A 22,448-nucleotide genomic window follows, 5' to 3' on the forward strand; every position below is an offset into this window, starting at 1 on the left:
GCTTAACCATCTATAGATTCAGTCAGCTGACTAATCGACTATTCATCTCAGCTCTGTGACCAAGAATGAATCACAGAAAGACAGACTAAGACCCTGTAGGTTCACATCTTCTGCCAAAATCAAATTGTGGTGTCAGGTTTGATCACAGGATGTGGAAAATCAAAGAAAACTTAAAGGACGAGGCTGCCACTTTTCTATACTTGTCTCACTGTTAACAAATCCCATGAAAACACCAAAAACTAACAATGTTTTAGTTTGTCTCTCAACAGTTTCTCATTTTCTGTCAAAAAAAGACGTCTAAAGTTGCATCACGTAGCTTAATTTTCCTCCGGTAGCATTTGTGTCGTCGTTTTGCAGCTGTAGCTTGTTTACAGGTGGTCTGACTGCAGTGAAGCTTTGTGACATTAAACTGACACAGTGACAAACAGCTTAGTGCTAAAGAAACTGAGGAGGGGAAAACAAGGAGTCGACCTCGCCCCGACTTTAGGATTGTCAAAGCCATGTGTTTCTTTTCTTTCTTTTTTTTTTTTTTTTATTTATTTCATTTATTTCATGGAATAAATAATTGTGTACCCTGACTGCCTCTGTGCTTTGTTTCACTGTGTGACATTTAGATGTGAGATGGAACCAGAGGAAGAAACAAAGACTTTAGTTTGATTCAGACTCTTTAGCATGATGTGGAATTTGAGTCATGACAATTAAAACCAGCAACTTTAGTTTTTTGTAAAAACCTTACGATCATTCAAATGATCCAATTTGCACTTAAACTTTAAAGTTACTCATAAACATTTGCTTTGTATGGTATGTCACGCCAGAAAAACGGATCAGTATCAAATTAAAAAATGGAATTCCACTGAATAAATTACATTATTTTGCACATTTGTGTTTAAATGTGTGATTTGCCGAGACAGACGCTCTGTCAAAGGCTCTGTTGTTAGCAACGGACACAACCAGTGATTCTGGACAATACATTTAATTTGACTTTGTCACTGCCTACAATTAACAACCACCAACTTTCAACTGAGCTACAGTGTACTTGTACTGAAAAGTCTCCACGGTCGTCTTTGAAACACCAACAACATTCATTAATGTCTGACAAACATCTTTACAAAGGCTCAGTTTAACCATAAATCAGTGTTCATTAGTTTATTTATTTGGCATTTTAAAGATATATTTGAACTGCATTCATCAAAATATTTGCATAAAACTCCAAAGTTCTGGTTTTTTATATAAAAATCAAAAGCATCTAACGTGCAACTTCAGGAACGAGCAAAATTAAAAAAAAAAAAGTCACACAATAAAATTCAGTTAGCTGCAAAAAGCCTGTTAGATTACAACTCACCACAGGCAAACGTTTAAACACATTTTTACATGAACTGAACTGATATTATCCAACAGGGAAGAGCTGACAAAAGAAAAACAGAGTTAACAGGAGTGATCTTCAACATCCTCCAGGGGGCAGCAGAGTCTTTAAGGTCTCTTTTTCCTGCAGATGATCGACCTGTTCTGTGTGTTGATGTAGATTCCTTAAACTGAGACTAAACACACCCCTTTGTTCAATTTACTTACACTTATATTTGAACCCAGAGAGACAAAAAAAACAGAAAATTAAGGGTCATAGCAAAGGGTCCATACTCTCACAGGTCGACGAGGCCATCCTGTATGGATCCAGACTAACAGATGGCTGTTACGATTATTAAACTGATAGAAACTCTCAGGGAGGTTGTGAACATGAGGACACATAAATTAAAGATGGAGGGAGTTTTTTTTGTGTGTTTTGTTCAGACAAAGTCTCTGGACCTCTTGATGGCACAGCAGAGCATCATGCTGAAGATCATCCCGAAGATCTGTGGAGAGAAAGTGTTCATCAGTGTTTGTCACTTTAAAGAATCTCCAACTTATCAACTCATTTCAGCACCCAGAACTTTCTGTCCCAGAAATTACTTTTCAAGGAACTAAAAGGTTCTTTCAGTCTGTTGTTGCCCGTGGTTCCACCACACATGATTAGGCAAAGTAGTTCACTGACATATGAAAAGGCAAAGGCTGTTTAACACGTCTTTTTTGCATGCAAATACTATGATGATAACAATTTCCAATTCCTGTTGGATTTCATCCTCAGCAAGACCTGGACTTGAGCGGATTTTCATGGATAAATAAGTGTGTGTGACATTGGAGGTTCTGGAGGTTCAGGCCTTGTTGTCCATGTTCACTATTCAGTAAATTTAATTGATTTGAATCCGATTTTAAATCTGGCTCTGAGAAAATATTCATTCTGTGTCCAAACTCGGACCAGAGACTGAACCTGACAACCATCTTAATTCTGAGCGAGTGCAGCTTAGACAGAAATGTCATGAGCAGAGGCCATGGCAGGGTTGTGTTGTTTTTTTTTTTTTAGCAACAACTTAGTAAAACCACACTGGTGAGTACTGATGAAAAACAGGAAACAAATTTCCAATAAAGGAGCAGAGCACTGCAAGACTGTTGAGCTGAAGAGTGCCATATCTGGCCATGTAGGTTTGTGGTTTCATAGGGCGTAAAACTGAAGTCTCTGCAGAGGTAAGGGGCTTTAGACCGTCTTACTTCTGAAACATCCTTTAAATTTTATTAAATTATCTCACCACATGGATGTCCATGGCCAAAGCAGTCAGTTTAATCATCTCATTTAAAATGGATTAAGGAAGTCATGCAAGATAAAATCTGTTTAAAAGGTTCTGTAAGTTTGTATTTGTGCACAGACTCATGTTGACTGCATCAGTGTTTGAGCTCTGGTCTCACCATGATGATACCGATACCGATGCCGACCCCGCCGATGATGTGCAGCTTGTTGTTGAACATCTCGTCGATGGCAGCTGGACAGCTCTGCCAGAACAAAGAGGAAAGACATGACTTTACAACTATGTCGTATTCAGTACAAAATATTAACAGCTCACTGCAATCATGATTTCTAAACGGGAAGGTGTCAACATTTATTTTGGAATAGAAAAAAAACAGGTGAGAATCAGATTAACAAAAGAATTTATACATTATAAAGGATTCAAGTCCTGTTCATGTAAGTCAGTCAGAAACCCTGTCTGTATGTTGTTACCGTGGTGATGAGGGCCTCCAGTCCCTCCTTCTTGGGGCAGATATCTTTGGCAGCATCAATCACCGTCCCTGTAGGGCCGCAGCAGTTCAGCTGTAAGGAGGAAACAAGAATACCACAAGTTCCTCCAGTCAGTCAAATCATTCAATCAATTCGTTACTTATCAGTTATCAGATGTTTTCATATAGCTGTGTTCAACATCCCTACAACAAAATATATTTAACAGGTATAAAATCTCAAAAAAAAAAAATGCATGAAAAGTTTGTTTTAGCATGTGAAAAAAAAAACAAATGTGCTCAACCAGAAATTAAAATACTGAAAAGCAACACAGATGTCTTGACATATAAAACAGTTTCAGAGTACTTTTCAGAATAAATACACATCATAGCAAAACTCTACAAGTTTAAAACTTAAAGCTAACATGAGCAAGTAGAAGAAAACAAGACTTTGAGAGTCTACAGTCAAGCTAAAGATTTCTGTAAGGCTGGACTTCAGCACAGCAGCACTTTGAGATAAATGCTAACATGCTAACATTGATGCTCAACATGCTGATGTTTAGCATGTCTAACGTTCACCGTCTTAGTTTAGCTTTATGCTGTGTTTCAGTCGAAGCCGGAGGTCAGAATTTCCCAGCTTGCAAGTGTTGCAGATGCACAAAGTCAAAAGAAAAAAAAATATGGCTGACAGTGACAAAGTGATGAGACGAAACTTCATCAGTGCAACATCCTTGCATCTATATAGAGAATGCATGAGGCAACAGATGCCATTATTCAAGTTATCTTACAGCACCTGATAACACTGGACACTTATTTTGACATTAATTTACATGCAAAACAAGTTTTATCGTATGACAGTTTTACTTTTGGCTTCTATTGTTGTTGACCTAACTAGGCTTGTGTAGTAATGGATTACATGCGTGCATCTGTGTGTTTATGTTCTCACTCCAAAGTGGATGAGACGCAGGCTCTCCTTCAGTGCTTCCTGTCTGGTGTCTTTGTAGTTGTTGTAGGTCTGCTTGTAGAACTCTGTGACGTCCTCCACCACCTGAGCACACGCACAACAAACACACACAAGCCTCCAGTCAAATTACTGATTGAATACAGACTCTGAAAGTGTGTGAGGTGTGTCTGCATGTGCTGTGTACCCGGTCCTTGTTGGAGAGGCCCCAGATCCCAGCAGCCACTTCCACAGCGAAGATGAGGAGCAGGAAGAGGAAGAACTACACAAGAAAACAAGTGTCAGGTCCCTCGGCAGGTTTTCTGGAATTACTTGTAATCCACATACATGAGCTAAAAGCCCTGCTATAAAACAACAACTGATGCAGCTCATAATTTTTGATCATTTGAGGTTTTGATTCAAATGGATGGTTATTTTTGAGGTTATAATCTGTAGTGTTAAGTAAATATCTTTTTTTATGTTTGGTTGGTATTGTTTCAGGTTCCACTGAAACATGACATTTAATCCAGGGAAGCTGGATCAAATATCATGTTTCACTGGAAGCTGGACGGTAGAATTATAAACACTCAGATGTTTATAATACTGTTTATAAAACTCCGAGGCAGGACTGTACAGCTCTGGAAAGTTATGGTGACAGTTTATCTTTTGTTGCTACGATGGTGAGATAAACAGTAGACACACAGCGCTCATGTCACGTCGGTCGGTGGTTGTAGAGGTCGACTTGTGAACGCTCTCTGTTAGGTCTTGGTTTTTACATTTTTTTATTTTTCCAGACTGAAGCTGGAACTCATCTCCCACAAAGCTGCATGTAAATGTCTTCAGACCTTCTGTGACAGGCAGACAGGTGATCCAACAGTGACTCACCAATCCCAGCATGCACGGCGACTCTTTAATGGCTCCGCAGCATCCCAGGAAGCCCACCACCATCATCAGAGCCCCCGCCGCAATCAGGATGTACACGCCTATGGAGCAACAAGACATATATTAGGGACAGGTGATACGGCCTTCAACGTTTATGTTTGAAAACTTGTTTGGGAGATTCTGGACTAAAAAAGTTAAAACCGACCTTCAATTAAACCCAATCGGCATGGAGGTGAGTAGATGATGACTGAATTTTAATTTTTGGGTGAACTATCCCTTTAAGCAATTAGTTGTTTGGTGCATAAAATGTCAGAACATGGTGTGAAACACCAATCAACCCAAAGATATTCAGTTTACTGTCATAAAAGGAGTAAATAATGTAGAAAATATGCACAAAAAATTACTCAAACCAAATTAATCACCAGCTATTTTGATAATCAATTCGTTTAATAGTGACAACTAATTGATTAATCCATGCAGCTCTACCCGTACTATCGTGAGCAACAATACACCACTGTGTGATTTGCCTACAGTTCGTCCTCATCTGCTTCTTGTACATGTTAATTTGCATCAGAAATTTGCATGTAGCGTCAATGCTGATGTCACTCTGTGACAATCCAGGCAGATACAACACAAGAGTCCAGATGTTGTGGTTTTATAAATCCCTCTGGATGCGGTTCTGAATCAGACTCAGTGAAACATCTCATCAACATGTCATAAATCACATTGTGGGAAACACAATGTGAATTTCCAAACAACTGTAAAAACATCAGAAGAGTGATTCAGAGCTATCAACACGCAGCATCTTTTGCTCCTTTCATGTGGTTTTTCATTGTGATGAATCACAGAAAACACATGACTGTAGGATAACAATAACCGCAGCGCTGATGTCACGGGTACAGTAGCCACACAAATATTCCTCCTCCAGCGCGTCTTTCTCCCAAGCTGTTATTAAGATGTTTGTCATTTCAAAACAATCCTCTGCCGCCTGACTGCCCACTTCACTTATCAGTTTGATGGACGCGAAACACAAAGAGAGACGGGAGGGAGCGAGGTCCGTCTTTTTCTGCGAGTTCCTCCGAGAACACAAAAGTGTAGAGACAAAGACGCCCCTGTCAGCCGGCGAAGAATGAAAGCAATGTGTGGAGGGAACTGCCGGGCTGGAGGAGCTGCCTCGCTGTGGACTAACTTTGGCCTCAGCTGCCCTCTGTGCGCCCCGCAGCCGCTTGTTCCTAATGTAGCACCACCATGAAGCAACATCAGGTCACATCTGACAAATGCATGATGACGCTTATTGTAAAGTGAGTCACACAATAACCCAAACTAACTAACTCCCATGTTCTGCGAGGTAAAGTTATGGTGGCTTTAGAGAGAGCGATGTAACAAGAGTTTTCTGTCCGAAAAAGGTGTCTGAAGATGAAAATGTTCTTAATACAGGAGAGAGCTGACGTTTTTTGTGGGTAAAAAGGACTATGACATTTAGGGCTGTATTTATCAAGTGATTTCAATGACTGTTATATTCAACATGGAGTTGGTAAACAGCATATTCTGGTTGCACATTCTGAATGAAGCAAGACATGTGGGATACACTGGTATTACTCTGGTTTTAGGAGCATTCTTTGGACATGTAAACAGCAAATTCAGAATGTGTCTCAGTTGGGGGTTTTACAGCACTCTGTGTTGTAAGCCAACAGTTTACAGGACTGGGATGGAAATGCATGGACAAAAGACGACCATAAATTTGTGATCGGAGGGAGAAACACACCTACTTTTAAATAAACATTTGACATTAGCATGTTTGTGGATAATTGCAAATAGTTGCTAATATTTGCAGACTAATGAACAGTACACAGTGCAGCGAGCAGAAGTCAGTACATCAGAGAACTGTGCCGACACTGAGATGACAGAGAGCAGCAAGTGTGTCTGTTGTAGTAATGCTGAGTTTAATAACATATACACACTGTGTATCATGCTTTAAATCTCATAATAGTCCTGCTGTAAATATTTAAGCTAACAGTGTCCAGGCTGCCTGCATTTCGTCACAGTGATAGATGAACGAAGAGAGACAGAAAAATTATATTACAGACTTATCAAACTACTGTAGACAGACTGCATTATACTGATATAATGTTTGAACCACAGATAATCCTCTTCAGATCAAAGTGAAGGAGCGAACACACCTTTATTTAATGGCCAATTAATGATGAAACGTTGCAGGATTATCTTATAATAAGCCTACATGAGTTATCTCATGCAACATTTTCAGAAAAATAAGACACCAATGCTTTGTTTTGCAGATACAAAATTTAAAATTATTTTCCAAATTTGCCAATAATATAACAAACAGCAAAGAATGCAATTTCAAATCTGTTTAGAAGCCAGTGTTGCCCTGTCCAATATGGCGGCAGTGTTGACATATCACCATATATATTACAATGATGGATATGTTCTCTCGGTTCTTTCAGTTTGGGATCCATTTAAGAGGACTCATCATGGTAAAAATAAGATGTGTGTGAATACAGCCACAGCCCTCCAAGTGAACACACATCAATTAAAGAGCAGCCTTCCCACACACAACAAATGCATCACAAAACATCTAATGGCATGACATGCACTTAACACTAAACTGTGCCCATAACACTCCTGAGCCTTAGAATTACATGAAACTTTAATGATCTCTCAGGTGAACTTCCTGTTTGTGTTTTATGTCCTTTAAAAGACCAAAAAAAACCCCTCATCTTAAGGCTGCACTACTCATCTAATAATGCTGATGCTTATTGCTCCATTAAGTACCTGAGGTCAAGAATTAAGTTAAGGGATATGAGAAAATTATTTCCTAAATGTACAGATTATACTGTCATTGGTTCAACTCCTATTTAATGTGCGGTAAAGTGAAGGTGACGAGTGATTCGATTCTTACCAGTGAAGAAGACTGTCGGCGACTCCTCTCCCTCAAACAGTCCTGCTGTCCTGGTGTCAAAACGCAGCCAGAGACCCACAGCAAGAACTGCAGTACCTGCCAGCTAAATGAGGAGGAAACAAAAAAACATGTATGAATATGGATCAGACTCCAAATAAAAACAAGCATAATTAAACTCTTTACTGTCACCTTTAAATCATATCCAGTACTATTAACATGGTCTGAAAGAGGACATTTCCTACTCTTTCAGATTATTAAGTGGCCTGAGCTGATAATAAAGTTGAATTTATATATTTTCTCCAGTATTAATGCCCACATTATAACTGTGGGCTGTACTTAGGCACAGCGATTGAGCAAATTGCTAAAGCTAGCTGGTCACAATGACAATGGTCACAACTCTGACTCAATGCAGGAATTTAAAAACACAATACCCGAGGTCTCTTCTGATGCCACAGCAAAGAGAAACAAAAAGTCCTTGGCACACAAAATAGGATATTTCTTTTTCTAATTTTTTAAACACTAAATACAGCGCTGGTACAGAAAAAGTCACTGAACACTTTCTGCTTTTGCTCCAAGCCAAATTTCAGGCAGAACAATGAAGACTGCACTGAACTGAGATCTTGAAACCTGAAGCTTGACAAAATATAGAAAAATATTTGTCATTTCCCCGCAATTTACCATTATAGGCAAATAAAAACATGTCAGATTTGTGTTTCCTGCATGCAACATTAATGTCTTTCATGAGTAACACTCCTTTGAAAGTGAAAGCTAACTACTTGTGGTGGTTTTTAGAGATGTAACACGTTTTATACTTGTTACAAATTTTGTGGCCTGTGCTACAAAACGTTCATCAGTGCCACAAAATATTGGATTTTAGGTTTTCACGTTTTTATGCCTTTGCATGAGTCACAGGGGTTCATTCACACTCTTCATGGATCTTTACACAGCATGAGGGCAGACGCAGGATAGTCATCTTGTGTATGTGCGTCTCCCATGGTGTTCACCACAGTAATAACCCACTACAATGACTCAGTATCTCCTCAGCAACCACACAACACATTTACTTCAACTCTTTGCTGCCACCCAAACAGCTTCCATAATGTCCCACAGCGTAATGTTGACATCTGTGTTGTTGAGCAACAGGAGATAAGAGTGACATGTAAAGCATCTTGCACTGACTGGCAGCATTATGCCCCAACATGTCCCGCTATAGTCTGCTGACCGTGAGTCAGTGGACACAAACACAAGAATGTGCTCCCACCCCAGCCTAGTTGGGGAAATATTTGGGATTCTGGTCTGTGACAAACCAGCAACTGAATTTTTGTTGCTTAAGAGTTGTTGCATTACATCCCAATCCTGATGTCTGCACCACTCCAGAGAAGAGGAGCGAGTTCAGTCAGACATTAGGGCTAAAACTGACTGTTCGTTATTTCAGTGCATACAAAGTTTGGGTTCGATTTTAATGATTCTCATTCCAATTCTTTTTGTCGATTTCAGTCCTTACAGATTCTTGATTCTGATTCTTTGAGTGTCCTGTAGTAATCACCATATATAAATGTTGGAAACACTGAGCTAAGCAAACATTTGTTAAATTTAACAGCAGTAGTTTCTTAAAAATTTCTCTTTTCTGCTAGTCAAGCAATGAGGCCCTGGTTGAGTTGGTCAACTGAGAATAATGCCAGACTCACAATTTAAAAGGACAAATGCATTAGGAGACTGGAAAACATGCATGCATTCAACTCACATGTCTACAGGCACTTTCAAAGTTCAAACATGTAACTTCAACATCAAAACATGAACACATTGTGAGGCATAGGACAATTTACTTGTACCTTCAAATATTACCACAACTAAACTGAACCAACCAATTGAGCCTTATCAGTTGCTATATTGATTATATGGTAAAAAAAAAAAAGTTTAGGTATCGAAAATGTTATTCACAGAGGCCCCAAAGGTCGTCCAATCACAGAGCTCATGGTTACATTACTGAAGTAAATTCATTTATGTTCAGATTAGAGAAATTCAGCTACTATGGTGTCGTGTTTTGCTCCCAAATGCAACAACGGAGCATCTTAAATTCACTACTGATGACTCCGATTCATCCGTCTGAATGGCTTCTTCTCCAAAAGCAGCAACAGCCAAGGCTCATGTGGTTTTGTGAGGTCAGTGACATTTGACCACCAAAGTTTTTATCAGGTCACCCTTGATACTTGTGCCAAGTTGGAAAAATTCCCCTCAAGGCGTTCTTGAGATATTGCATTCAAGAAAACATAATGCCTCCGACCACGGCTGGGGCAATCCAGAGACATATAAATTTAAAATGGGAATAAAGAATAGGGGAAAAACCCACACCCACTCTGCAACTAATATACCTGAGTAACGTGATGAGATATCCAGACACACAAAGTACAGCCTCTGGTAATTACTACAGGTAATTATAAAGAACACTGCGAGAGTCATGTGCAAGTAGATTCAACAACATCTTTTCTGTCCAACATAATACTTGAAAGAAAAGTTATTCACCACCACACCCATCAATCAGTCGGCACCACAGCTTATGGCACAAACTATGACTAAACTAAGGACTGATGTTAGTGTCAAACATAGCCTCAAGCCTAAACTGTGGCTGAACTCAGGATTACATTTGTTAAAGTTTGAGTAACTGTTAGCTTTACGTGTTCGCTGAACACTGAACAGACAGCATGCCGTTGTATTGTACAGTGTATATTCAAGAGAGTTTGAAACATACCCACATAAAATACATGCAGGCAAGTCACTTGACACACTAAGATGAAAAGTATTTGGGCATTCCAGCAGGTTGATCCACCAGGTGAGTTCAAGATTAATCAACTAATCATTTTAATCACTGGGTAGTTTCACACTTTCCACTGCGTTCAGTGGCACCATTTGTACACCATCACTTAACCAGGTCAACAAGATGGAAAATTACATTTCACCTTGTGCCGCATTTGGGTAAAATGGGAGAGAAAGCAACTACTGACTAACAACGGTAAGACTCTATGCTAAATAAAAAGTTTCATGGAGAAGGTAAAAGTACTGCATAAGATCACATAGTGAGGATGTCTGTATCTGCATATAACCAGGCCTGAAAAAAAAAATCTAAGGAAAGCACTGATCTGTGCACCATAATACTGAGCAGTCTTGTCAGCGTCATCATGAAAATAAATATTGAACAAATATTTCCTCTGGCTCTTCAAACATTAAACTTTCCAACTCTTCCACCATGACAACAGTTAATAAGAAGCGACTTGCTCAAGGAATAAAGTAACTGCCATGTTTGAAGTTACATAACTGGTGCAACAGCCTGCAGAACTCCTAATGTATACATTAGTGCTACGTTTAGGGAAATATGCTACTATCTCTGCGTGCACTACAAAAGCAGGTCCATGAGGTTTTTAGCCTAGCTTAGCATAATGATCTTTCTGATAGGTGTTGCATAGGGCAGTATTTTGCAGCGATGACTATGAAGCAGTGGAGACTAATTTCATTTAGCAGTAGATATTTTGTTATTCTTCATTATGCTACATTAAAGTTATAAAACAGGAGAGACAAAAACAGGAAACTGAGTGTCCTCAGTGATAAATGGATGTTAGTGTTGTATGTACAATAAACGTACTCAGGGGAGTTGTAGTGTTTGTGTATCGGTTGCAGCGATGAGCCGTCTTAAGTATCCTGGAAGAAACGGCCCCTTTCCCTTGAGCTTCACATTACCTCTCATTAACCACAAGGCACTCTGTGTACCATTAGCACTGCAGAGGCACCTACAACAAAGACATGAATTATTGTGGAGAGGCCTGGCAGCTTTTTACATGCCTCAACACTGTTTACACACTGTGCGAGATGACTAAGATTTGGCAGGGCATCTTAAAGCCAGGGCTCAAAATTAACTAAATTTTACATTAAACTGTCCCAAACATCTCCCAAAATTTAAGTTTGTTTTTTTCCTCCTAAACTTTCCTTGAAGTACAATAGGTCGTACACAATTAGAGCTGCAATTAACTATTAATTTGTCAATTATTTGCTTGATTTATCAATTAGTTGTTTGGTTCATGAAATAACAGAAAACGGTGAAAATGTTGCCGACTGATTCCAAAACTGCCGACGTGACGTCCTCAAATGTCTTGTTTGCCCACAAAACCAAAGTCATTAAGCTTTATGTCGTAAAGGACTAAAGAAACCAGAAAATGTTCATATTTAAGAAGCTGAAACAGTTATCAATTAGTTGAATAGCTGACCGCTATACCAACACGTTGCAGCTCTATACACAATAACATGTGGGACAGTCATTTAAATTCACTGTAGCACTACTAATATGTCACTTTGTGTTTTCATGTTTTTTTTCCAGATGAAAGTAACCATTTAGATACTCAGTATGTGGTCAGATTATCTAACCCCTATTTGGAAACGTTTTCGTAATGATAGACTCCTACTGTCGCAGACACCAGGTGCCGGTGTCACAAAGATATTTTAAACTAGTCTTAATTTTGCTCATGGATTAGTGCAAGTTAGACCATTTCACAAAAATAAAGACTAACTGTAAGCCAAACAAGTTAAAACATCTTACCCAGGCCTCAGACTCATGTTACCATGGTAACAATCAGTGCCACCAACTGATAAGTTGCACAAAACAACAACAAAAAAGGACAACATGGCTCATAATTTGTGGTTTGCTAACATTGTTCTGGAGAGAACAATGCGTCTTGTATCATATTTCTAAATATTTTTTTGAACATCTTTGATGCTCCTCTCAATAATGAGATTAACACTGTTTACTGTCACTGACATGTTTTTCCATATCAGGTTTTTGTTTTTTGTTTTTTTTAATATTATTATACTCTTTGCTAAACTTTACCAGTAAAATATCTTTATAGCTGTTGAGTTCCTCCAAAAGACTAAATAGTTTCTGCTGGGGTGGTCACTCGGTCAGCTATTTTTGTAATTTTCTATAAAAAGGACTTAATTTGCCCAGAATTCTTTGTGTTGTAGTCCTACTTCAGATACTCAAAAATTTAACTGTTTTGTGCAACAGATGAATCTATACGTCTATCTGAAGTCCGACCGTCCGTTATATCTAAGCCGTAGTCAAAGTCGAAACCAGCCTTTGTGTCCCATGTGTCATTTTTATTGTCCCAAGGACAACAGGACCTCCTAATTTCATCCTGTTACAGTTTTTGGAGGAAATATCCTCTAAAACAGGACACCGTGAATGTGGAAAAAGTGGGAAATGTAGCCTTAGTTTCTACAAACGTTGTCAATTTGTTTACAGTGATAAACCCATCTAATCTGATGTTTGTTTTTGGAGGTGGGGTTTCTCTCTACATCAGATTGATCCTTCAGTTGTAATGCTGTTATCTCATTTGTATGCTCCTGTGCCATCATAACACACTGAAACTGCAGACTGGAACCGTAAAAACAGTCATTAAACTTGGACTAACAGTCACTGTGTTCCTTTAACACTGTAAACAGGTACTCACAGTAATAACACAGCAGGCAGTGTGGATATATAGGACTAAATCTGTGTGAAATTCGCTAACAGCTGACTAACTTTCAGTCAGTTTACACAGACATACCCTATCATTCATATAGGAGCAAACACACCCTTAAAGTTGTCAAACAACATTTTTTTTTTTTACTACAGTGGACATGAAACCTTTGTTTATTTTTTTTACACTCAGACTTTCAAGAGATGTTCACACACGGATGACAAAAGCCAACAGTCAACTGGAATGTAAACCTTGATAAAACGGCAAAGTGGCACCAGTTATTCCTGTGTGATTGGATATTTAGGCCAGCAAGGTGTGTCTTCGAAATATACAACAAGCCACATAGGCCTCTCCAAATGTCAGAGGTTACTGACATAATTCAATCACTCATTGCCAAACGTCATGGCTACTTTTGTTAACCGGAATTATATCCTTATCCAGATGCCATTTGCTTCTATCGCCCATAGCCGGACACTTCTGCCTTAAAACCAGTTGCTCTCAGTGTTTACAGTGAGGAAACGTGTGGATAGAGTTAGCACACAGCTAAAACACCTGTGATGGCACCCTTTTACTGACTCTAGTAAAAACAAGACTAAAGTAAATTGTTAAAACGTCACACTGCTAGAAAGGTAAAAAGTTAGACTTTGCTTTAACAACGTTATATTGGCTGGCAACATTAGATGATCATTTATATTCCTAAAATTTAATACAATGTTAGCAAAAAGGTGTCAGGTTGTGGACACAATTATGCTAATTTTATTGAAGAAGGAAAGCAGAAGCACTTTGAGTTGAAGGAAAAACAAATTTTAAAACAAAAAATGCTGTACGTGTGAAATTTATTATTTAATAGAGGAGATTTTTAGTCATAATCTTTCTTTGTTTTCTAATTTCATGATAAACAATGTATCATGGACTTCTTAAATCGAGTTTTTGGTGTTAGCATGTCCCTAGGATAACGTGTTTTAACTCCGGACAAACTTAATTTCATGACAGACATCGTTTTGTCAGAGCAGTGACACAGTTTCCCGAAGGCACAATGTGACTTCAAACACTAACAGACAACAGGTGAATTCACTTATCCAATCACGTTTTTTGAGGGAATCCTATACCAGGAACATGTAATTGATTCAGTTAAACAAAACTATTTTGAAACCCTCAAACTAAGGCTAAAAACTTTCTTAAAGTAGTTTCGAGCTTGACTGAAGTTGCCTTGGGTCCCTGTTTGAGTTAAACTCCACAAACTAAACCTGAAGCATTTAAAGCTTATTTTTCTCAGGGAATCACTGAAACCTGTTTAAACCTCCAAAGGAACCAACCAAATCCCTCAAACACCAGCTCTGTCTAACCCAGACTCTCAGGTATCAACCACAACTAGCATGGTTCATGTGGCACTACATACCCAGAAGAGAAAGTTGAACACAAACACCAGGTACTTGATGCACTGCAATCCTCCCATGATGACAACTTCAAGCTTTAGATGATTTTAAGAAGAAAATCCAAACGCGAGTCTTGATGCAAGAGTCTAACTGTCTCCTTTGTCAGTGTGGGAACAAGAGAGAAAAGAAGAGAGATGAAGCTGGAGGAGTTTTCTGTGAGCCACACCCTTGAATGCCTCACCTGGGTATACTTAGGAAGGCAAGGGGGAGGGACGGGACAGGGCAGGGGAGGAAGCAGGTGGAGGTGTGGGAGTGAAGGGAGGACTATCTGTTCCAGTGGATTTCAAGCAGAGGATCATCAGGTGTAAATCAGAACAGGTGAAAGCAGTTAACAAGCAGGTCGAGCAGGATTATAATGTGGAAATTTGTTGTATTAGTTAGTTAATTCGTTGTTTGGTATGTAAAATCTCAGAAAATGGTAAAAAAAAAAAAATGTTGATCAGTGTTTCCCAAAGTCCAAAATGAAGTCCGTAACCCAAAGATATTCAGTTTACTGTCAGAGAAATAAAGAAATCAGAAAATATTCACATTTATGAAGCAGAATCAGAGAATTTTGACTTGGCGATTAATTTGATAATTGAATAATAATCGATTAATCTTTACGACAATCATACGATGATATAAAACTGAGAAGAGCAGCAAATGTTCATATTTGAGGCAGGAAACAGTGACTGATTTGAAATGATAAATGACATTAAGAACTACTCGGTTATCTAAATTGATGATGATGACTAAGTGTCTGGGAAGTCTGAGAAAAACATACTGAGACTGGCAATACTGACAAACAGCAAAAACAGAGAGGGACAAGAATAGAGAAGACAAACAGATTAGACTCTAGACACCTTGCTTCAGGAAAAACAATCTGTCTCGTTTTGAATCATTTAAGATTGAAGAAGAAGCGAGAAATGAGGTGGATGAAGAGAAATGAAGGCTTTACAGGTGTATTCACACACACAGACCTCCTGGGACTGGGGCTCAGTGTTGTTCACTGAGGTAACACGAGCTGCTCTCCCCTCCCAGTAGACCCAGTGAAACCAACAACACTAGCTTTGTTTCCAGGCTGCTGAAGCCTCCCCGATCTCTCACTCTCTTTCTTTGCTTCCTCCCTTCATTCTCTCTCCCTCTCCCTCTCTCCCTCTCTCTCTCTCTCTCTCTGCCACGAGTGACAAACTAATGTGTTTGACAAGTATGTAAGATTTGTGTGCATCTTCAGACTGGATCTTTGTGTTGGAAATCCTTTAAAAATCAGGAGATAAAGGGAAAACTGAGAAGAGGTTGTTAGAAAATGAAGACACAAAAGGAGTAAAACAAGACGAGGAGGAGCTCAAGACATAAGAGGACACGGGTGAACTAGAAACACACACAAAAGACAGAGTTCAAAAGCATTGATTTCACAACTTATCGGTCCTTTCATGACAGACTGGCCTCAAGTCCGCCCTCTACTGGAATTTACCTGCATTTTTCTGAGCTGCTGTAAACCCAAAAAGGGTTCAGAGGCCCAATCATGTTTTTTTCATTTAGCCACATATGGCACAAACTTCACTCCTGGTAGTCCCTAAAAATTTCAGCCGAGGTCGGTGCATAATCAGTGTTGTGTGCCTGATGCACATTCTTGCATTGAGTCATCTCATCATTTTCCGGATAAACTAGCAAAAAGTTTATCAACCTAATCTTCGCCTTAAAACCCCACGTTTAAACTCACAGGAGATCTCTCACCTGATTGTAACGTCAAAGAGCGATGGTTTTTTTTTCTATTTATGTGATCATCAATTTCAATGCACTTATTTTTTGGCTCCTTGTGCAGCTGCAACCGTGACCAACATTAGACTTCTCTGCAGACTTTTGGATTACTTTTTTCTGACTGAAGATGAATTCTTAAATTGACCATCATGACATTATGCTGGAAAATATTCCTAAATCAGAGGTGTGATGGTAAAAACAGTAATACAGTACTTGTTTTCCTACATTAATAGATGCAGTTGAGTTAAAACAGGCGAGTAAACATTCACCCTAATTTCTAAGAGGTGGATAAACTGAGTTTATTTGGTTTTACACCCCCAATACACCCCTGAACTAAATAGTAGGGATGTTCCTGGTGACTAATGTCCCTGCTGATCACATGCAAATTTTAATTTAGACTAGTCGACATAGAGGCAACCCAAATAGGCTGAAGAACATCAAATAAACTTATCTCATAGTGTATGTTTGGACTATTCAGTCATGTTTAACCACTTTTCCAAGCTTTAGGAATAAAACTAGACTATATTTTGTCACTCAGTCCAACTATTTATCGTGTTCTCAGAGCAATGGGCTGAAATCGCCGAAGTGTGCTCTGCTGTGTCCTGCAAAACCACACCCACTTTGATGAAATACCATATTTTTAGGGAGTCCCTTCACTCCATACCCTAGCTGTGACCAAAAATGAGAAACTAGCGCAATTGGTCAGTATTTTGATCTAGAAAATGAAACTTAGGTTTATGTGGGCTTACTCAGAATAACCTTGCATGCAATCACTCATCAGGAGCAACGTGTGACCACATTAAGAGGTGTGCAGCAGAGCGGGCTGATGGCACCACACTGCTAACTTTACTCACACTGTGCAGAGAGGAAGGTGTATCTCCTCAGGGGAAAGTTTTACACACATGAAATGATTGGACTGGCTTAAATCAGGTGCTCTGAACAACTGGGGCCTACATCCCTCCAGTCAGTGCCCTCTGGAGTGAGCACTTGCTGTCCTCAAAACTTCACAAGGCCCCAGCAAGATTTGAACTCACGACCCCTGGTTTACAAGACCAGTGCTCTAACCCCTGAGCTATGGAGCCCTGTGCATTACAGAAAAGCAATGTTGTTTACCCACAACTGCTATGATCAATTTTGACTGTTTTCTGAGTGTTTTCTCACTTTTAGACTAGTCACCCTCTACATCTAAATTAAAATTTGTTTAATCGACAGGAAAATTAGTCAGCAGGAACATCCTTAATCATCATTAGTTCAAATTGGCTTGCACTATACCGTACTACTGTCAGGCCTATGGCCCAAACACAAGCAAAATGCAACAACATATGCACCATTTTGACAACAAATACATGCAAATACAAGCAAAGAAGCACTGCAAAGTGATGACAACAATGTACTTAGAGTAAATTACAACATAATGAAGTTACTGAAAAAAAAAAAGTTTGTAATATCCCCTGGAAATTTTGTCATGTTAGAGTTGCAGCATTTATGTTGCTGTGATGCATTTCCAGTCTATCCGTGTTTCTCAGTTTTCTAAAAGCTGGCCTATGTGGTCAAAGTGATGAAGCTGTTTTCCTTGTTTTTTTTGTTTTATCTCTTTGCATTCCCACAGTACCATCGGACCACTCAGTAAGGTCAGTATCAGCATTAGTATGACTAAGTGAGAGTAGTGTATGACTAGTGACATAAACAAGCTAATAAATAAGGACCAAAACAGAGGGCTGGGGTCATTTAACAATTAATCAAAATTGCATGTTGTTTGTCACATTGGCTCATGGATCCCAGCTCGGTGTTTCCTTCCTCTAAGTGCAAATCAACAACAGATGACTGCGCAGATTACCAGAGAAGACCACCCCTGTCATCTGCGAAAAAGCGTGAGAATAGCTGAGGTCCAATTATACTGCAGATGGAAAATACACCAAAAATGACTTAATTAAGATAAAGGTCCACTAACTGAGGCCATGGCGTATGAAGTAACAACATTATCACAAAACAATTGTGGTGATATGGACTGTATCTCATGATCAAACACAATTATGAACCAATAAACTTTTATTTTCAAATAACACTTTGATATAATGCATGACGTGTCAATATGATTAGCTTAAGTTAAACTGAACTTCTGAGTTTATCTGCAGAAAGCCTCAAGATAAATTATGTGGGCTGCAGCATCCCCTAAAATCGGGTGAAATAAAAACAGCTGAACTTTATAACTGGATTTTATATGAGTTGTGTGCTAGTATTTGTGATAGAAAAGAGGTTTGACTTTTTTTTATCTGTTGTTTATCACAACATACATTAACTTCCAACTCCAATTAAGGCAAGACAAGTGTATCACACGTAAACATACTGACAAAAATATTAAAATGGAAATTAAATAGGAAACTAAATAAATAGGGAAGTCAGTACAAAGGTAAATAAATACACTACAGAAGCAAATAAAATCATAAATGTCAATTTATGTCACAAATTATAAATGATTTAATGCCTACATTTCTTTTTAATATTATTTTGGTTCATTTAAAGCTATATTGATTTATTTACTGAGTCATTTAGTTATTTATTTTTGGCAGTTGTGGCCCTCCAAAGAGACTGAATAGATAAAAATTTTGCTAATTTTATTAAAAGTATCAACTTTCTGGAACAAATATGGCTGTCATCATTATCTTTTCAAAAGGACAGGAGGTAGTTAGGCTAGCTAGCAAACATTCTCAGGGGATTCTAGCTTTAAAAGATTGTGACAATAACGTTGAAATCAGTTATTTTGAATTGTGTAACTTACCCAAAAGATGAAATTAAAGATGAAGAGGGCGTACTTGACGCACAACTCCCAGCTGCTTAGAGCCGTCATCCCTGCTGTGTCGTTAAACGCTGTCAGTTGGTAATTAAACTGTCGGATATCTGAATATCTGTCGCTGCTTGTCAGTTTTTAGGTGTTCGCTTCTGTCGCGCTCGGCTCCGCTCGGCTCGGCTCTGCTCGGCTCGGTTCGGGCAGTTCCGTCAGTAGTCGGCTGGGCGCGCGCTCAACAGATGCTGCTCTGTGTGATCTGCAGGGAGGAAACAGAGACGATCAACTGCTGAACACCCACTGAAAAAGAGACAGAAATGGAGAGATTTCTCTCTTTCTTTTTGCTTTTCTTTGCTTCTTTTATCCTTTTTTTTTTTTTTTACAGCTAAGAACACGTTCTTTGATTGAGAAAAATGTCCAAACTGTAGGCTTTTGTGAAAGAAAGAGAGGCCGAAGAAGGAAAGACAGAAACTATAAATTACACCCTGAAACCATGACACTAAAAAAAGTTGTAGCTATCATACAATTCAAAATAACTGTAATGTACTGAAGTAAAAGTTAAAAGACACACAAACAGAAAAAAATAAAATAAAATCAATATTTGTCCAATATCTGATTAAATGTGGGTAATAATGTTTCACCTCTAATAATATTTTTATACAGCACTTTTCAAATTAAAAGACAATTAAAATATGGAATAAAATACACAACGATAATATAGGAGAAAAAAACACCACCACCAATAATAATATAATTTATTTATATGGGACTCTTCAAATTAAAATCAAATAATGAAAAAAATAAAATGGAATAAAATATTCAACAATTATATGGGATAAATACCGGGTAAAAAAAACAACAACAATAACAACAAATAATAATAATAATACAACTTATTTATACAGCAGTTTTCAAATGATACAAAATAGATAAATAATGAAATACACAAAAACTAAAACAGTGAAAAGGGGAAAACACAATTCCATGGTGGGAGGAGCGCAGATTGGTTTAGGTTGAATACTAGGTCAGTAAATGACTTTCTTTTTATTTCAGAAGCTCCTCCATATTGATAAGAAGTTGATCATGGGAAAAACATCAAATTCATGAATTTGGCAAAAGAAACATGGTCACATTTTTAGAGTCTGAACTTTAAACCTCATTACCAGCCTGCAAAATGCCACAAAGGTCAACACCAACCATAACCAGTGTGTGTGTGTGTGTGTGTGTGTGTGTGTGTGTGTGTGAGGCTATATTCTCTCTCTGTCTCTGGTGGAAATGTGACTGTTTTTCTTCTTCTGCAGAACAAAGGCGACAGTGTGACCGCTCAGCCCACGACTGTTGTTTGCAGCTGGACACAAACACACACTCATGATGATGATGATGATGATGATGATGATGATGAAGATGATGATGATGATGATGATGATGATGATGAAGGAGTACAGTGCAACCCAGCTGACCAGAACCATGACCATGGGAGTAAAATAACTCTGAACTCTGACCGCTTTAATTAGACTAAAAACATCAAAAACTAGTAGTCTTATAACTACTTATGAAGTGTTCATGAGCACTTTATACAATCTTTCATGTGTTTATATACTTAAAGTACAGTTCTATTACAGAATAATTATTTTTTATTGCATTTCTCTTCTTACATAGGTGTGCATGTTGGAAAGTAACTGTTTACTCAAGTATTTAAGTATAATTTTGAGGTAATTGTAATCTACTTGAATATTATTAGCATTTTAATATTAATGTAATATAACTGTAAATTGCATACCCAACCAGTTGACAAAAAAATTAAACCTGCAGCAAACTTTAAAAGTAGTCCAATTTGCCAGGGTTGCCAGGTCCAAACCACAAACCTGGCAACCCTGCTGTACAATTATACCAGCAGAGTGTGGCTCTAACAGTAATTAATATTCTCTTTATTTTGGTTCTTTTTCATTTACAACTTCATCAATTTGTCCTCTAAGCATTGAGATTTCTAATTCTTTTTATTTATTTATTTATTTATTTTTGTTAAGCAGCTGTTTCCAAGGTCAAGAAAGAACCTTTAAGCTTAAAGCTCATATATTTTCATCGCCTCTCTCTTTTTAAAAAAACAGGATGGTTTATTATGTGTGTGGGTAAAATCCTAAATTTGGGGGTTTTAATGAGGGAAATTTTCAATGCATTAACAATCACAACAGCCTCAGCCCACAAACCCAGATGAGTTGGAGTGGAGTTTGTGTGTCTATAGTGTCTCAGTCTTTTTACTGAGCTGCATAAAAGACTGAGTGTGTTGCTCTGTAAAACAACACTGCCTTCATCTCCCTCATGGTGTGTGTATGTGTGTGTGTTTTGGTGCCCAAAACAACTCGGCGTTCATCTCTGCACCCATTTACAAAGCTCCCCTTCAAAGCTGCAGCCACCGCCCCTGTGTGTGAGTGTGTGTATGTGTGTGTGTCAGAAAGGGTCACCAAGGGGAAGATGAGGCAGAGGAGGAGGATGAAGGAGACAACATCACATTTTCAACATTTTTCCAGGTTTACATCAACCCGAAACATCTCATAGTGGCACAAAGATTTATTGATTTAATTATTCAGCAGGAATAAACAGAGAAGTTAATTAGTTTAATACACAGTTAAGGCATGAATATGGTTTGACTCTGACTGATATATGAAAAAAAGTTGATTTAAGCCTCTTTGTAGGTACATCTGAGGAAGCTACCGCCCTCTAGTGGTCTTTCTTCTCCAGAAGCTTCAACAACACAACACAACTCTAACTCAAGGGATGCATATTTTAATCTCCTGCAACTTAAATCTGAAGGGAAGTGAGAACAAAAATATAAATAAACTGCAAGTCTTTTGTATAAAAGGCCTGGACATTCTGGTTGCTGCCCCTTTAACCCGTATGTGTTGCTAACATCTTTTATTACCAAAACAATCACATATACAGGGTTCTCAAACATGTGCATGCATTCACAATGAATTTTAGGACTGAAAGGTCAGCTGAGACTAACTTTTCTCTGCCATTAGGCTTGTTGACTATCCATACCATCATATTTTCTTTATTTTCCCTTTAACGCTGCAGATGCTGGACTTTGCTGAAGAGTTTGACCTCATATACATGAACGACATTTTTGTGCTTTTGATGGGATTAATTGGATAACGGCAGAATT

At 38.4% G+C, this 22,448-nt stretch overlaps 2 protein-coding genes and 1 non-coding gene across 4 annotated transcripts in view; 1 reads left to right on the plus strand and 2 right to left on the minus strand.

Moving 5' to 3' along the window:
- Positions 1–21,223, plus strand: part of tmem243b (transmembrane protein 243, mitochondrial b) — a 38,270-nt gene extending 17,047 nt beyond the window's left edge. The window contains exon 4 of the mRNA XM_084711005.1: positions 20,587–21,223. Within this exon, the coding sequence (XP_084567131.1) occupies positions 20,587–20,799 (213 nt within the window). The 3' untranslated portion in view covers positions 20,800–21,223. The remainder of the gene's footprint in view (positions 1–20,586) is intronic.
- On the minus strand, positions 1,132–19,438 carry LOC146307009 (CD9 antigen-like). 2 transcript variants are annotated; one of them, XM_084710995.1, is made up of 8 exons: positions 19,280–19,438; positions 7,821–7,923; positions 4,904–5,001; positions 4,227–4,301; positions 4,025–4,126; positions 3,086–3,175; positions 2,776–2,859; positions 1,132–1,847 (listed from the first exon to the last, which is right to left on the minus strand). In XM_084710995.1, exons 1-8 carry the CDS (start codon positions 19,346–19,348, stop codon positions 1,782–1,784), a joined length of 687 nt encoding a protein of 228 aa, XP_084567121.1. In that variant the 5' UTR covers positions 19,349–19,438; the 3' UTR covers positions 1,132–1,781. The 2 variants fall into 2 exon arrangements, with proteins under 2 accessions (XP_084567121.1, XP_084567122.1); XM_084710996.1 differs by lacking the exon at positions 19,280–19,438 and adding an exon at positions 14,724–14,924.
- On the minus strand, positions 17,510–17,582 carry trnat-ugu (transfer RNA threonine (anticodon UGU)). The gene has a single exon. It is a non-coding gene; the product is annotated as a tRNA-Thr (tRNA).
- Positions 21,224–22,448: the final 1,225 nt, after the last annotated feature.

This window comes from Lutjanus erythropterus, chromosome 22 (assembly GCF_056507025.1).
Source record: "Lutjanus erythropterus isolate fLutEry1 chromosome 22, fLutEry1.hap2, whole genome shotgun sequence".
Taxonomy (NCBI): Eukaryota; Metazoa; Chordata; class Actinopteri; order Lutjaniformes; family Lutjanidae; genus Lutjanus; species Lutjanus erythropterus.

Coding starts and splice junctions, on each gene's coding strand:
- LOC146307009 (XM_084710995.1), bottom strand. CDS start 19,348: ATGACGGCTCTAAGCAGCTGGGAGTTGTGCGTCAAGTACGCCCTCTTC. Junction 7,924..19,279: donor TCTTTAATTTCATCTTTTGG/GTAAGTTACACA, acceptor CTCCTCATTTAG/CTGGCAGGTACTGCAGTTCT. Junction 1,848..2,775: donor TCGGTATCGGTATCATCATG/GTGAGACCAGAG, acceptor TTCTCTCCACAG/ATCTTCGGGATGATCTTCAG.